At 58.3% G+C, this 15,484-nt stretch overlaps 3 protein-coding genes across 3 annotated transcripts; all 3 read right to left on the bottom strand.

Moving 5' to 3' along the window:
- Positions 1-2,827: 2,827 nt before the first annotated feature.
- Positions 2,828-4,007, bottom strand: BXZ73DRAFT_77044 (uncharacterized protein; the record flags this gene model as incomplete). Its single annotated transcript, XM_048022574.1, has 4 exons — positions 2,828-2,999; positions 3,113-3,533; positions 3,777-3,888; positions 3,942-4,007. The coding sequence occupies 4 exons, from the start codon at positions 4,005-4,007 to the stop codon at positions 2,828-2,830; spliced, it is 771 nt and encodes a 256-aa protein (XP_047878688.1).
- A 537-nt stretch (positions 4,008-4,544) lies between these two features.
- Positions 4,545-10,906, bottom strand: BXZ73DRAFT_100762 (1,3-beta-glucan synthase; the record flags this gene model as incomplete). Its single annotated transcript, XM_048014674.1, has 10 exons — positions 4,545-4,600; positions 4,660-5,128; positions 5,190-6,037; positions 6,091-6,267; positions 6,329-7,706; positions 7,763-8,077; positions 8,132-9,115; positions 9,168-9,791; positions 10,331-10,584; positions 10,648-10,906. 10 exons carry the CDS (start codon positions 10,904-10,906, stop codon positions 4,545-4,547), a joined length of 5,364 nt encoding a protein of 1,787 aa, XP_047878687.1.
- Positions 10,907-12,583: 1,677 nt separating this feature from the next.
- On the bottom strand, positions 12,584-13,828 carry BXZ73DRAFT_77042 (uncharacterized protein; the record flags this gene model as incomplete). The annotated part of the gene is made up of 3 exons (XM_048022573.1): positions 12,584-13,109; positions 13,190-13,369; positions 13,428-13,828. The coding sequence occupies 3 exons, from the start codon at positions 13,826-13,828 to the stop codon at positions 12,584-12,586; spliced, it is 1,107 nt and encodes a 368-aa protein (XP_047878686.1).
- Between the last annotated feature and the right edge of the window lie 1,656 nt (positions 13,829-15,484).

Below are 15,484 nucleotides of genomic sequence, written 5' to 3'. Positions count from 1 at the left end.
ACCGGGCGAACCCGCAGGTCTGTCCCGGGATATGTCAAGGCTCGGGATTAAACCACAGGCTTTCCATGCTCCATCGGTCCGGTTGAGAAGTGAAGGAGGGCGGGGGGATATATCAATCACGCAAATGGTCGCATCCGACGGAGGCATCAGGCTTGCGATAGAGAGGGGGCTGAGAGAGTCACTTGTACAAGAACTTCCACCGCCATACCAGCGCTATTACTAGTACCCTCTTCGCCCGGGAATGTGATGTGCTAATCGTACAGTCGAGGGCATATGGAAGATATATAGAGTGTGTGGTAGACGTATAAAGTAGCCATGAATGAGAATATGATCATCAGCGCCCAATGGTCCCATCCACAGGTACACCATGAAATTTGAGATCCTGGACGAGTTCCGCCGACCAGGTTCATCGACTGTTTCTCTTGCCAACCCTCCCTCCCAAATCCCTCCCTCCTTAACCCTCTTGCTAGGATGCGGCTCCTATGTGCCGACGTACCAGAACCGCTGGTCCTCGTGACGAATAAGCGCTGAGCTCTGCGGCCATCACCCCGTACAAAACTCCAATTCATGATCACTCTAATCCGACAGACAAGTATCCAAAGATGCATGCGGCCGTAGCAATCCCTGCTGGATTCTATACGGGGCATGCATGGGTGCATCACGCATCTTCATGGGTACATTTACGCGCTCTCCGTCTGCATGGGACACTCCTCGTGATATCGAGTTCGCCACCCGGGTAGATACTGCGATATCGGCCTTCTTTGTGTGGAGGATGGCTCGTACTTTTTCGATTAGAACTTCGCTTTGGGGATCAGCTCTCTACAGCGCTATATACTGACATCGTACTTTCTTTTTGCAGGTGGTCTTTAGGACAACAGCTACTCTGCAAGCCACCACATGCGACCGCTGTGAGCGTAGCTTATGAGGTCCGAGGTACGCTTGTTTACGAGCTTCTCCCACCCGTATCCCTAGGCTCTGTCCTTCCTCTCTTGCGTTCTCAATGTGCCTACCCCGAATGCTCGTTGCAGAGCGATTGCGCTCATGTCGCTTCATGTCGCTTCATCGGCGACCACGAGACGGACGGTTGGGAAGAGATAAACCGAAGCGAGGGAGCGCGCACATATCCACGGCCAGGATGAGTAACACATCTCAAGGTATGCGTATCGGAACATTTATCCTCACGCGTCACCCACCCCCTGCCCAGGTGAAGCCATCCAAATGCTTGGCTCGCTCGCTCGCACCGAATCGACGTCGGCAGTTCATTGACAGAGAATGCGACGCTCATATATCAAGTCGAACACCACCGCGCACGTGCTCTGAATCGACAACTATGTCGTCGTCGCCCCTGTTTTCTCTTCCGTCGACTCGGACTTCTGCTTCGCTCAAGCGCGTGTGCCGTCGGACTTGCGTCTGATTCGGGCGTCAGCCGGGAGCCTTTACAAGCACAAGTCCCGGGTGCACGGCAACTCCATACGGGTACGGCCACGCGTTGTCACCGGATCCAAAGTTCCCCCCTCAATACTTCCACGGCCCCACTACTTCGCTCGCTCTTCTCTTTCCATGAATGACGATACGGAGGATGGTCTCTGCAGGTGCCGCCGCCAAATGTGCGACGGGTGGCCAGGCGTGCGGGACGGATTGTGACGTCGGTGACCATATCTTAGTGACTTCACACCACGGAGTCATTACGAGCGCCATGTTCCTGTCGCTTCTATCCGTAATCTCCATCCGCAACTCTTCGACGGCATTGCCGCATCACGTTCATCTACTCGAATGGCGACAGATCGGAGGATTTGGGTGCAATCAGGGCACGTCCTCACACACGAGCATGGTTCTTAACATTTTATAGATCGTTCATCACTGCGCACTCTGGCGTAACAATGGCCGGAATCTTTCCCATGTATAACTTATGATGATGCTCGATACGTATCTTTTTTCGTCCACACGGCACTGCATTAGAGTTCTGTTCCCTCAAGAAACCATACGCTCAGAGGTCCGTTCCCCTTGTTTCTCCACCGTTGCTCTCGCCCTCACGTCCATACCCGATACAATCGAAGCTCAGGATGCAGAATTGTCCGACTATATCTCTCGTTACACTCCCCACTGCTGTACTAGTAGACGACTCAGATGAGACCGTTGTCTCTTATTCCCCCGGGGACTGGGACACCTTCAACGGCACAAATCTTCCCAGCTACAATTGCACCGCGCACTGGACATCCAACAGCAACGCAACGGTCGCGTACAAATTCACGGGTATGTCCTACTGTTGCGAATAGTACGTCTTCCACTTAGAAGAACGTCGTAGGCCACTCAGCGTCAGTATTTGGGTGGTTTTACCGGGCGGATATCCAGTCGATTTCATGCGAAGTCGACGGGGACCCGGTTTTTGTCGATATCTCGAATCTACCGGAATCTGGCGACTTGGAAACGACGACCACTCAAGCCGAAGTCCTTTGCAAAACGAAATGTCTCGATGCTACGAGCCACCAGATAGTAATTATGGTTATGCAAGGACAGAGACTGGCTGTGGACTACATCACAACTGACGACGAGCCGTGTCGAACCGAAACCCCAACCCAGTCGACCCAAACCTACCCGTTCGTTTCCCTTCTTCCTACTCGCTACCGATAAACGACTCACACATATTAATAGCTCTCCCGAGCCACTTTCCAGTTCTCAAACACTCCAAGGGGAGTCGTCGAAACAACGTGAGTGTCCAGATGATTCTCACCGCAAGGCGTTTGAAGAGAATATTTGCAGCTGGTGAAGCATCAACAAGCACCTCAAGGTTACAAACACCTACATCAAACCTGAAGAATCCATCCGTTCAGATCTCTTCCACCGCACCCATCACTTTGACCGATATGCCCTTTTCCTCGACGACTGGATCATCTCCAACCACTTCTCTTTCAGCTTCAAACGCCACCAAGAAGACTCTTTCCGCCGGTACCACAGCGGGAATAGCCGTCGCCGCCCTCGTGGCGTTCTTCACCTGCGTACTGTTGATTGGTTACGCAGCAAAGAAGTGGCGGCGCTCCAAGCGGTCGGGGATCACGCGATTCGGTGAGCGAAGCCGCGTCTCGTCTCGGCAGCCTCGTCGATCGGTGCTCACGACCGTGCAGAGCCACGCGCGTTCGTTTCCCCTGCCCCACTGCACGCAGAAGACGAGCCAGGAGACGCGGACGGCGGAGGGCACCCCGGACGCGCGGAGAAGTCGGCGAAGTTCATGTCCTGGGAGCAGCGATACGATCCGTCGGAGCTTCCGGAGTACGGGTATACGGATCCGGGCGGAGTCGTACGAACGAGCGCCGCAGGCAATGCGTTGTAGCCCCGTCTTGCTGTATATCCGGACTGTGCTGGGGCGTTCTTGGGTAGCTTGTCGGCCGTTTGCGATCCGGGCGGGCCGTCGGGGACCGTCTCGTCGTCCCCGAGGTCGGAGGGATCAGGGATGGGCACGTGGCCGAGGATGTTCGGAGGGACAGGCTGGCGTGGCGAGGGTCGGAAAGACGTTGCTGAAGAACCCGGCGTTCGTTCTGGAGTTCGCCGAGCAGCCGGGCGTCGAGGTGAAGCCGCCGCGCATCAGGTCGACTGGGACTTGTGCAGACGCAGAAGCATGTGGAGGTGGAAGGGTTGAACGAACCGGGCAGACGATTTGGGCACGTTGCGACGCCTTGTGACGACGTTCGTGCGGTGCCGGTCTGAAACGAGTACAACGCAAGATGAGCGCCATATGGACGAGACGTGCGAAGTGGAAATTGCGAACATGTCCACCGCACCCGCGAGAGCCAGCCGTCCTGGTTGAGCCTGCGGCGGGCACAGGCCAGTTTGCTGCGCAAGCGGAAGCGCGGTCTTGGACTCAAGGAGCTTCAGTTTTCGCCCTTGCCCGACCTGGAGATTAAGTGAAGTCAGCGCTGAGCGTCCCTCAATGTGGCAGAACTCACCTGCGCGCGAGACCGGAGGCTGGATAGTGGAGGGGCGAGTGAAAGGGTTGAAGCGGAAGACTTCATCGCGGCCGACACGTGGCGGCGCTTAGTCAACGCACGACACGCAAGTGCGCGAAAGCGATGTGCCAGACTAATGGAATTTGACCGAGCTATGTACAGGACGGGCAGAACAAGAGAACTACAGTGCAGTGCGGTGCGGAGAGGGCATCAGAGAGCGTTCGTGATCAGATCATCTCGGCGGAGGGTGGGACGTGAGCCGTGGCGCGGGGGCGCGAAGCCGCAAGCAACGACGGCGACGACCGTGCGGGGGAGAGAGAAGAGCGAGAGCGACAGACGTGGAGCGGGAACGGGTCGGCGGCCGCGCGGGGGCGGGCGAGAGGTAATGCTACTATGTATTTAAGGGGATGCCACTATTCATGAGGGGTCATAGTCCGTTGCCGTCCTTCCGTACGGGGGTGGGAGACAAGAGCGATGCAGAGTCCGGCTAGTACAGAGAGTAAGTGGTCAACGGGGCGTCGAGAGCATATAGCGAAGATAATATATGGGTACGGGGGTGTGTAGGTGCGAGAGGGGCGGAGGGATTCGTCATCATATAGTCTATTAGATCTCCTGGCAAATGATGCAGTTGAACTTCAAGCGCTCGCGGAACACCAGCGCTGGAAAGCATACAGAACATCAGCGACCCGTAATCGAAGAACGAAGAGAAGCTACTCACGGAGTGCAAGCAGCGCCCCAAAGGTGGCGAACGCGAGGATGTACAGGATCCCGTACTTGATCACGATCCAGCGACGCTGCCGCTTCTGCTTGATCGAGTACAGCGGCGCGCGGATCTGCTTCGACGGCCGGAGCCAGAAGAGCATCATAGCGTGTAGCCGATCGATGTACGGCACCAGGATTGGCGGCGTGAGCAGGAAGAGGAGCATGTGTCCGGTCAGGAAGTCCGACGACCACAGCGACAGCTCGATGATCTTGACGATGAACTCACGCGCCGGCTGCGACATCGCGTGCGCACCGAGCCCGCGTCCGTACCACTTGCCCGTCCACCACGCCCGGTTCGTCTCGTCGTGCTTGAACTCACGCGAGAGGAACACCGAGATGAGGATCTTGTGGATCGCGCGCTGGACGAAGATAATGACGATCAAGCCCAATACCGCGTGCGCGACGTTCCAGAGCTCAAGGAACCACTGCAAGAACGAACGATGTGAGTAAGCCTCGCGTACCGAATATTTGCAGAGAAAAACGTACGAAGAACTCGAAGAAAGCGATCATGCCGAGAACGCCCAATGTATGCCCAATAAACGCCATCACCGAGCCGAACTTGGGGAACGGCGTGTCGAGCATCGGCCCCAGGAAGAGCGAGAATATGAAGAGGACGAGGAGGACCGCCGCGTTCCACACGATCGGCCCGACCGCGACGACCGCGATGCGGATGAGCGGGCTCGGCGGCTGCTTGCCGTCTTTGTCGGGGAACGACTTGACGAACATGTACGCGATCACAAACAACGTGGCCATAACGACGGGGAAGATGACCTCGCTGAAGATGACCGCCCGCCACTTCGCGCGCGGGACGTCGCCCGAGAGCCGCTCGGAGGGGTGCCCGAGGCGCTTCTTCTTGTACCCAGTGATCATCGTGCGCGAGAGGCGACAGTAGCCGATCCAGGAGTTGGCGTGCGCGCGCGAGTTGCCACGATTCATCCACCTGAGGAACTCCCGGTAGTCGATGACGAAGTCGGCGGCCGAGAACTGGTGAGGGTTGAAGAGGAACGGCGACACGCAAAGCGCGAGGATCGACACCCAAAAGTAGATGACCCAGCCGGTCCAGATGGTGAGAGTGACGTAGAGGAGCATGACGAGCGTCCGCATGCCGAGGTAGATGGACGGGCCGGCGAAGCGGGAGTACAGGATGGCGAACGATATGCGCGTCGTCGCGAAACCACGACCAGTCGCGATGTAACGGGCGCCACCGAAGGTCAAGTTCGTGATGATGGAGTGCGACGAGATCTGGGTGGAGAAGACCTCGAACGCGGGCGACAGGGACGCGAAATGCTTCGCGAGACGAAGGAGCGCTTTTCCGGTACCGCGCTCGATCAGCTCTGTGGAACGAAGATCAACTGAGTGAACACTTCAGTGAACAGAAAGTGCGTACCTTGGAGGAACAGGGGCAAGAACGCGATCATGAAGACCAAGAAGATACTGATGATGCAGTGATCGATCCATTGGAACGCGGGCGTGAGGTTGTAGCAGCCGACGGGGCCGATGAGCTGGCCCGACGACGTGTACTTGCAGATCGGGACCTCGCCGTTGAGCGTGCCCAGGAACACCACTGCGTATGACGTCAGCACTGCTCAACAGATGCGCAACAGGCGAAAGCGAGAAAGACGTACTCGTGATAATGAAAATCTGCACCGACAGGATGACGAGCATGTTGTTGATGTGGAACCCAGGGTGGCCGTAGTAGAACGTGAGGAAGCGGTCGACGGGGAGCTGCGTGCCGAGGTAGTAGTACTCGCGACTGAGCATCTGCTCGCCCATACCCGTGCCGATCTTGGTCTGGAAGTTGAGGATGGTGCCGAAACCGAGATCACGACCCTTGCCGCACTGGTAGTACTCGACGTGCTTGATGCGACCGCCACGACCGAAGGCGTTCATGCCGGCGTAGATATCCTCGTTGAGGTGGAGACCCTTCTGCGCCTTGGAGATACCACCGCGCGTGGTCATGAAAAGCGCGTTGAGGAAATCGGGGTGACCGTAGTGGAGCTTGCCGCCGACCCACGAGAGGAGACGCGCCGTGAGCGTACCGAACGTCTGCTCCTTGCCAGCCGCCAGATCACCGAGGATACCGATGTTCTCCGAGAAGATGTACTCGCGCGCGCCGACGATGGCGATGGGCGACTTCTTGAAGTCCTTGTGGCCCCACTGCGCGTACGGCGACTGGCTCGAGACCGAGTACTCCTCAAACTCCGCGAGCACGTTACGGATCTTGAGACACTCCTCGAGGTAGTTGTCCTGGTTGGCGTCGATGAGCTGGAGGTACTCGCCGCGGTAGAAGATGATCGCGTGGTTCTGGTTGTCCGACTTGCCGTCGCCGAGAATCGGGTTGCCGGGGAGCTCGATGCGGAACTTGGGGCGGCGACGACCGGACTCGGGAATAAACTCGGAGTGGCCATCGATGAGGGCGGAGAACAGGCGCGGGTCGCCGCCCTCCTTGCGCGGGGGCTCTTCCTCGAGGTACGCGATCTGGAGGTCGGGGTAGGCACGGAGGAGGAACTCGGCGTTCTCTTGCTCCTCGCGGTTGAACTTCGAGTAGCGCTGCATCGAGACGACGAACTTGAACTTGCGACGAGCCATGCGCTCGAGCTCGCGCTCGAGTTTGTCGGTGTTGCCACCGAAGAGCTGGACGACCTCTGGGTTCTCTACACGGTAGAGTAGCTTGATCGCCTTCGCGTAGTTCATCATACCGGAAACCGTACGGTATAACGTCTGTGCACGGAGAGAGGCCCAGATACGTGTTCGGAGTGTGAACTCGGGCGCCGCGGACTTGAACCCGATGCAGTAGAAGGGGAGATCGTCGACCTTGGACTGCGCCTTCTCGTCGCCGAATGGACTCGCGCCATTGTACATCTGCGACTCCTCGGCGAGGATCTTGGTGTCCTTAACGAAGTTGTCCCACTCGATCGGATGCAACTGCTTGAGGTACTCGAGAAGAGTGACGCGCGTGTTCTGATCCTCTTCGCGGATGATCTCTCGTAGCGACAACAGGATCTGATAGCCATGATGTTAGTACCTGGACGATACTTCAGATTCAATGGGTGACGTACCTTCTCGCTATAGTGCGGTGTGAGTACAGTGAAGGTGGGCATGGCATCGACGGGAAGAGGCTCCGGGACGGCGGTGGTCAAAGACTGTGCGAAGAACGAGATACGCCGCTCCGCCTCGCTGCCCGGGTTGAAGAATTCGCCCTTGAGGGTCTTGTCGCTCTGCGAGATGAAGAAGGCCGGCGCCCGGAGGCTGCGACGTCCGTCCTGACCGACGTCGACCTGGTGGTAGAGTAACTTCTGGACATGCTCGATCGAGAGCAGGTGCTCGCGATACATGGAGATGATGATCGCGTTCCAAATCTGGGACACAAGGACCTAACGAACAGCGCGTCAGCACAGTTGCTTTGTACTCTCGACAATTCGACTGACCTTCGGCTTGTACTTCGTCTCCATGTCCTGCGTCGCGAGGATCTTCGAGTATATGCGCTTGGGAAGGCGGGTGTAGATGTCCTTCCACGGCGTCCAGATGGATAGACCGAGGGCGAACGAACGGCCGATACTGAAGACCGTGTTCCAGATAATCCACCAGAGGAAAGTGTCGAGGAAGAAGAGGACAAGGTCCATGAGGTACATGATCGTTAGCGTGAAGGCGGCCTGATTCTTGCAGAGCGCGTTGCCGAAGAACTTGTCGTTGCAGCCCTGAATGACCATGTGAACCATGACCTGGATCGGGTTCTTGAACGACAAGGTCAGGAAGAAGTAAGACTCGACGATCTTGCAACCGAAAATGAGGACCCAAAGCGCGATGGATGCCGCGCGAGCGGACGACACGAGGATAGGGTAACTGGCAGTGAACGTCTGGTTGGCGAGGTACTTGCGCGACTTGCCCGCGACACGATCCCCAAACATCCGGCCAGATGGGAGGATAGCGAAGAGCAGAGTGGCCGTGATGGAGATAAAGAACTGAACGATGCCAAGGATGAGAGCGAGTGAGCCGCCGGGCGACTGGCTCTCTGCGATCGCGATGTAGACGGTGGGACCAGCCGTTAGTGCCAATGTGACGGCGAGGAAGAGGAGCCGGCGCGTGAGATGCGAGGTATTATTCCAGGTGGTAGGGATGTACGAAAACTCGGCGAGGGTAGCAGCGAGCATGATAACGGTCGCCACCGCACCACCGAGCGCCGTCGCCGACCAGCGCATCGCGGTCGACTTGGCGCCATTGTAGATCGCGGGAGAGTTGTAGGCCGTGTAGTACCAGTACAGCGAAATGTGGATGATCCATATCCGGTTGAAGTTGACGAGTAGGTGACCGAAAGAACGCTTCTCGTAGTACGTCTTGAAGAAGACGCGATTCCAGTCGATGCGGTCGAACTTCATGAACCGTTGTGAGGGAGGGAGATCCACCAAACGCGTCTTGGGATTGTGGGTCAGGCAGGAAAATGCGTCCGATCAAGAAGAAACATACCTTGTCGGTCAGGACGATGCGCGCAATACCCTCGGGATACCAGAACAACTGGTTGACGTCATCGTACCCGATGATCTGGTCGTGGTCCCGTTCCTTCCGCACGAACTTCCCGTCCATGACCTCGTAGCCCTGGTCCCTGATGAAGCGGTAGAGGGGTTTCACCACCGCGTGCAGGTACAAGCCCTCTGGCACAGCCTCCATGCGGTTCTGGCACTCCGGCGACCGGTAGTAGTCGTCCGCGCACTTGAAGATGAAGCAGAGGCACTCCGGGACGAACCGAACTTGGGCTGCCTCTCCCCAGAGCAAGAGGTAGAGCGCAATCTGGCGCATCCGGTCGTACTGGCTCATGTTGTTCATCGCTTGCCGCCACCGGTCCAAAGCGCTGTTGAGCTGCCTCTCCGCCGTCTTATGTCCCTTTGACTTCCGCTTCTGAGACCGAAGCCTTTGAAGACCGGGATTCTGGGTCGACCCGATGGCATCGTCGAGATCGAGCTGCGCTGCGAAGTACCACTTGCGATAGTTCGCATGTTGCCCACCGATGTAGTCGGCGTGGAGGGTGAGAAGGGCTTGATTTGGTGACATACGCGATGCTCGGCTGTCCAGCAGTTGCATAACGAAGTCGAACTGCGGAATGAATTTTGTGAGTAATGCATTCGAGGATCGCCATGCCGAGTATAGACATCAAAGCCCTCGAAACCGCGCGAGAAGCCCTTGCATCGGGATGGGAACGGCGCAAGAACGCAGGAGAAGGAACGGATATTCCCGCGTGAAACGGCTACGCAGTCATCTGGACTCGGCGGCGGCGGCAGCGACGACAACCTCCGTTCAACGCCGGATACAACCGCCAAAGCTGACGCCAAGCAGGGGCAAGAGGCGGAAATATGCCTCCGATAGACAGGATGGAACCACCTCCCGCCCACAGGAAGTGACGACAGGTGGGCGTGCGGTCTGAACGATGCGCCCTTCCCATCAACTCTACACCGCGCGCGCAAGACCATTCGAATATGAAACCGGACGCGTACGACCACCGGGGTGAGACATCATATCGCGCGTGAAAGCTCGTGAGCGGTGCGGCCCATCATGCCCGTGAGAGAGCCCAGGCTGACAGGCCGGATCGGAGACAGGATGCCAAGCGCGCGGGAACACACGGGAGATGAACGCACCATGTTGCGCATCGAGTCCCTCTGGAAGCCAAACTTCTGGGTGAGGTCGAGGAAGATGTCCTCAATCTCCTCCTTCGACAGCGGGATCTGACGCTCTGCACTCCAGGCGGGGTAGGGCTCGCGGGCGCCGGCGTCGATGAAAGTTGGTGTTGAGGACTCTGAGATTCCCAACCGAGGAGGGCCGAGGGACTCGCTCGAGGGGATGTTGTACTTTGGGCCATAGGCGTCGCCGTCCGAGTCGGTATCCTGTTGACCTGGAAAAGAGGGAGGCGCATATAGTGAGCGTGGCCCGGGGGAAAGACGTCATGCGAGCGCACCATATTCGTAGCCCCCGCTGTGGTCGTAGCCTCCGTGCTCGTAGTAGCGATCATCGTCGGGTGCGCTTGTGTCCGATGCGTATGTGTCGCGGCGGCGGTCGTAGCGGTCGAGGTGGTCCGAGTCGTTGTCGTAGTAGCGGGCGGGCTCGGGCATTTGAGGCATTTGATAGAAAGGGTCGTGGGGGTCGGAGGAAGGGGGAGATGAGGAAGGGGGGCCGTACATGCCTTCCTGGCTGCGGGGACCAGGGTGGGCGGCCATGTCGTCTAGATGAACGACGGGAGGAGGAGGAAGGGAAGGGAGGGGAATGGGCGGGGAGAGGAAGAGGCGCGGCGTCTAATCAGCACAGAGGCTGGTGCCTCCTCCGTCACCGTCACCGGCAGGTGGAGCGTCACACTTGCTGGGCGGCTCCCGATCAGGCGAAGCAGGGCACCGTCATCGTCCCCGCGACGTCACCGCCGTCGTCGCAGCCTCCGTCGCCCTCCTCCGAGCCCCATCCTCTGCGTGCATACCCGCACACCGCCGTGCCTTGCCTCGTCGTCGTCCTGGGCGCCCGCCTCGTCGTCCTTCTCGTCCTTGCCGGCCACGCCCCTCGGAAGCATTCTCGCAGCAGCGTTGCAACGGCACCACTCCGTGCGACCGCAGGCGTCCCGCGGTCTTCTTTTCTCGCTCTCGCCGTTCCGTCCAGCTGCGCTCTCACGACTATATTTGCGCGGCAGGCTGCTGATGCCGTCCATCTCGCGCCGTAGGGTGCATGCCACCGGCAATGCCGTGCCCCCAGCAATGCAAGTATAGTGGCAAGTATCATTTTATTTGTGGCGCCGGGAGCGGCCCAGCTCGATGATCCTCGTGTGCGCGTCCTCAGCTTGCCTCCCGCTCTCCTAGGTCATACATATCGCTCGCCACGCGACTCTCGTCACAACTCCCTGCTGCCAGCAGCCTCAGATAACGGTGAATGTGCGGTGTCGACCGGCTGGTGGTCGAGGGTTCGGGGCTTCTGGTTCGCATATCGCACGGTGAGCATGCACATCCACTCACCCAACGATTATCGATGCCGTCCTCCTCCCGCCCTAGCATTCAACGTTCCAACGCTGCCCGGCTGCGGGAAATGGTGCATCAGGTGCGTGAAGTTACGGTTGATGCTTGATATCAATACGAATGCCTCGAGAGCCATGTACTGTATCGCCGAAATGCAGGAACCACCACTTTTCCACTTCCAACGCTCTTCGAAAGGAGTTTCCGCCTCGTGCAGTATATATTGATTCGAAGAAGGCGCTGCGGATCCGTAATTACTCAACGTTGGCAAGTACACGTGTGGGTCGTGAGTGAGTCGTGATATCAGCGCTTCAGGTCATTCGCAGTGTATACTTCAACACCAAACGGAGACAGAACATATAGTGACATATAAAGCCGCCAAGACGTCTCTCCACAACTATACCCTCAACTCTTCAATCCTCCTCGCCACAAGTTCGTCACCCGCCGCATCTGCGTACAGTTCCGCGCGGAAGCACCGCGCCCGCCGCGCCCAGTTTCGATCGGACCGCAGCAGTGGCTGCCGTGAGGGACCTCCGTCCACCGCGCGCACGCAGTCTTGTAGCTCACACCGCCCCCATGGCGCGCCACGGCGTCGCCTCCGCGAGCGCTGCGGCTGGCCGAACCGAAGGGTCTTCTCACCTTTTTGAGGCCAAGTTCCATGTCGCGCTGTGCAGTAGCTTCACGACTTTTCGACTCGGCGGGCGGGCACGGCCGTGGTACTTTGGACCCAAGCCGCACACCTCGGGCGCTGAGAATCTCCGGGTAGAACGCATTCAGAAGGTGAGCTCGCACGTTCCTCCTCCAGAGGCAAGACGCGCGAGCCTATCTCAGTCTACAAACCAGAGATTGCATAAGCATAGAGAGCATACATGGTTGATAACATATCACAAAGTGTCTTGAAACTTAAACCAGTCCGAAAAACGCGGGCATATGGTCCCACAAGCGCTGCCTTTGCTTCTGCACCTCGCACCCCAGCAGATCGCCGCATTCCAAGCACCCGATTGACGGGTCGCCCGCGTACACGTCCCGCCAAATCGCCCAGTACCCCTCGCGCCACGCCTCGACCGGTCGGAACTCGTGCCGCATGCGCGGCGCTGGGTTGGACGTGTGTTCAACCTGGTCCTGCAGGCGCCATCTCGTCAGGACTGCGTGCGTCAGCCTTAGGGAGCATCCCTGGAGTATCTCGAAAACACTCCCGTGCAGGAACCCCAAGGGCACTCCAACGTGCTGGTTGTGCACGATGCGCAGCCTGGCGACTCCGGTCTGCAATCTCTCTTGGTCTTCGCGCGATAGCGGGACGAGGTCCGGTTTGTCCGCGGTGGCGTACATCTTCGCTGCGGCATAGAAGAGGGGCGCGAGGATCGCGGGGTCGCTCTCGCCACACTCGCGCAGGAGGGCGATGACCTTCGTGGGACTGACGATGTCCCGTCTATGGAGACGGCGGGTGGCAGTGAGGCGTGAGCTGAACGCATATGTGAACGAGGGAGGGGAGAGCGGGCGACCACTCACTTCTGCTCGAACGAGTTCTTGTCATGCTTTCCGAGGGTCGTCGGCCACACGGATGAGATTCGACGCATGATCCGCTCGCGATACCTCCTTCCCTCGAATCCGTACTTCGTCTGCAAGCGCAGCGCCTTCGTCAACATCACAAACCCGTCCGTGGTCAGCTCCAAGTCGTCTTCCGGATCCCTACAAAAGGCTCAGCTTCGACGAAGCTGCGGTTTTAGAGGGGTGGGTGTGCACTTACAGCCAACCATGGAGCATACTACAGTGCAGCGCCTTATCTTCGGAGGGAATATCGTTTGGCGACGCCGTCTGTATCGGCCAAATGGGGTACTTTTGCAGCACGGAACGCTCATACGAGTCGATGCCTTCCTCGTCTTCCCCGTCTTCCTTCTTAATGGTTACTCGATCCGCAGGGAGTGGCGGCAATGCCCGTCGGTCCTTGAGCGCTGGAGAATCTGGAGATGTGCGCGCTCGCTTGGACGGAACATCCGCGTAGTCGTCGGAATCATCAACCGGAAGAATGGCCTCTTTGAGAGCGCTCAAGACAGCAGTGGCACCGGGACCGAAGAACGGAGGACTAACAGCAGCGGGTGGAGTGTGGCGCCGGCGTTTGACGCCACTTTGAGCAACGCTGCCTGGCATGCTGGGCTCGGGATGGGTGGGCGGAGAAATTGGGGGAAGAGGTTAAGGCCTATATAGGTAGCTGTGTCAGATAAAAAGGAAATGGCGGAGGGTAAAGGGAAACATGCCTGAGACTGAAGCTGACTTGAGGGAGATCGAGGGCCCGCAGAGACGCCATGGCATTTTGTACTCGACGCAGTGCTATGAGGGATGACGTGGGCTGCGGGTATGCGAGCCGTATGCAGCGATGTTTACGGATCGGGAACATCTCGCATGGGAAAGAACTTGGCAGTACTTGGGAAGGGGCGGTGCCACCTCTGAAGTCGAGTCGCGTCGCCGAAGGCGGCGAGATCTCTGGCTTATCTAAGCTCTCACGCTGGGCGCTGGATCCTCGAGGCTGCTCCGCCTCCCATAAGATTAGAGCCACCACATCTTCGCCGCATGCGGTCACTACTAGATTCCCAAGGAGAGGGACGTGCTCGATCGGTACTGAACAGGCTCGCCGCACACTGATACACACATGGACGAGCTTCTCCCGCCAGCATCGTGCGCCTTCCTTCGTCCACACCCACCCAACTCTATAGACCCCGTATCAATTTCCATCGCCAGTAGCGACTGCCCGTCTTGAACGTGGCATTTATTGGCCGGGACTCACCGCTGTTCTCCGGCGCAATCGCACGCAAACCCTTGATGTATGACACTCTACACGGTGCTTGAGGTCAGGTGTTGTGTATCTGTGGGACGAGAAGTACGCATCGTCACCCACCGCGCGCTGCCAACAGGGCTGCGGGGAAACAAGACTGAACGGCGGATGTCAGCCTCCCGTGCGGCCAGCAGCGGAAGCGGTGCATCATGGCCTCAGCCCGTCTCCCTGGGAGGATGTTGCCAAGTCAGTCTTCCTGGCCCTGCCTTGTGTCTCCACCGCTTCCGTCCATGCTGCACCCTTGATCAATTCCGGTGCAGTCTACACGCTTCGCGAGTTCTAGTGTCGGCACACGGCCAGGCCCGTCCAAGTATCGGGAACTCTTCAGGCGTTCGAAGATGCTCTGCCTTCTGTTAGATCTGGCCGTGCTCAAGTCGAGCCGCCACTTCCGTGCAATCGAGGAACACGGCAGCGCCTGGCTTACCCGGGCTCTCCACTCCGCACAGGAATATTGTGTTCGTCCCGACACAACGAAAGCTTGATGGATCAACTACAGCTCAGCGCCCAGCCGTTTGTCTGCAATAACGTTCCCCATCACGTCGCCACAGACACAATAGACGTCTCGCCAGACCGCCGAAAAGTCCGACCACCACGCTTTGACCGGAGTCCGGACGCCACTCGTTCCTGGGCCTGTGCGCGCCCGAGCCTGGCGCGGCCTATTTCATTATGAAGGTGTCCAACGGAATGCACCCGCGCACCGCCCCGCAGAGGACTGCCGCGACCGTCCGCTGCGTGAGGTGTTCTGGGTGCAGAACACGGAGCCTTTTGAGCCCACACAGCAGCAGGAGCTGATCCGCGGGGATAACGAGGAGAGGTCCGCGTCGAACGACGCGGCGAGCACCTTACTAGAAGAGCGGTGTGCGAGTGGCGCAGGAGGGCGGTGTATCCGAGAGTTGATTGTGCCATTTCTACAGATGTGGAGAGACGGGTGGCGCAGAAGGTGAGCGAGACGCACGGCAGATGACGAATGAATA

Source organism: Epithele typhae (genome assembly GCF_022376455.1).
Source record: "Epithele typhae strain CBS 203.58 chromosome Unknown BXZ73scaffold_19, whole genome shotgun sequence".
Classification (NCBI taxonomy): domain Eukaryota; kingdom Fungi; phylum Basidiomycota; class Agaricomycetes; order Polyporales; family Epitheliaceae; genus Epithele; species Epithele typhae.
Note: the sequence above shows the minus strand (reverse complement) of the source record. Positions and strands in the feature narration are given on the sequence as shown.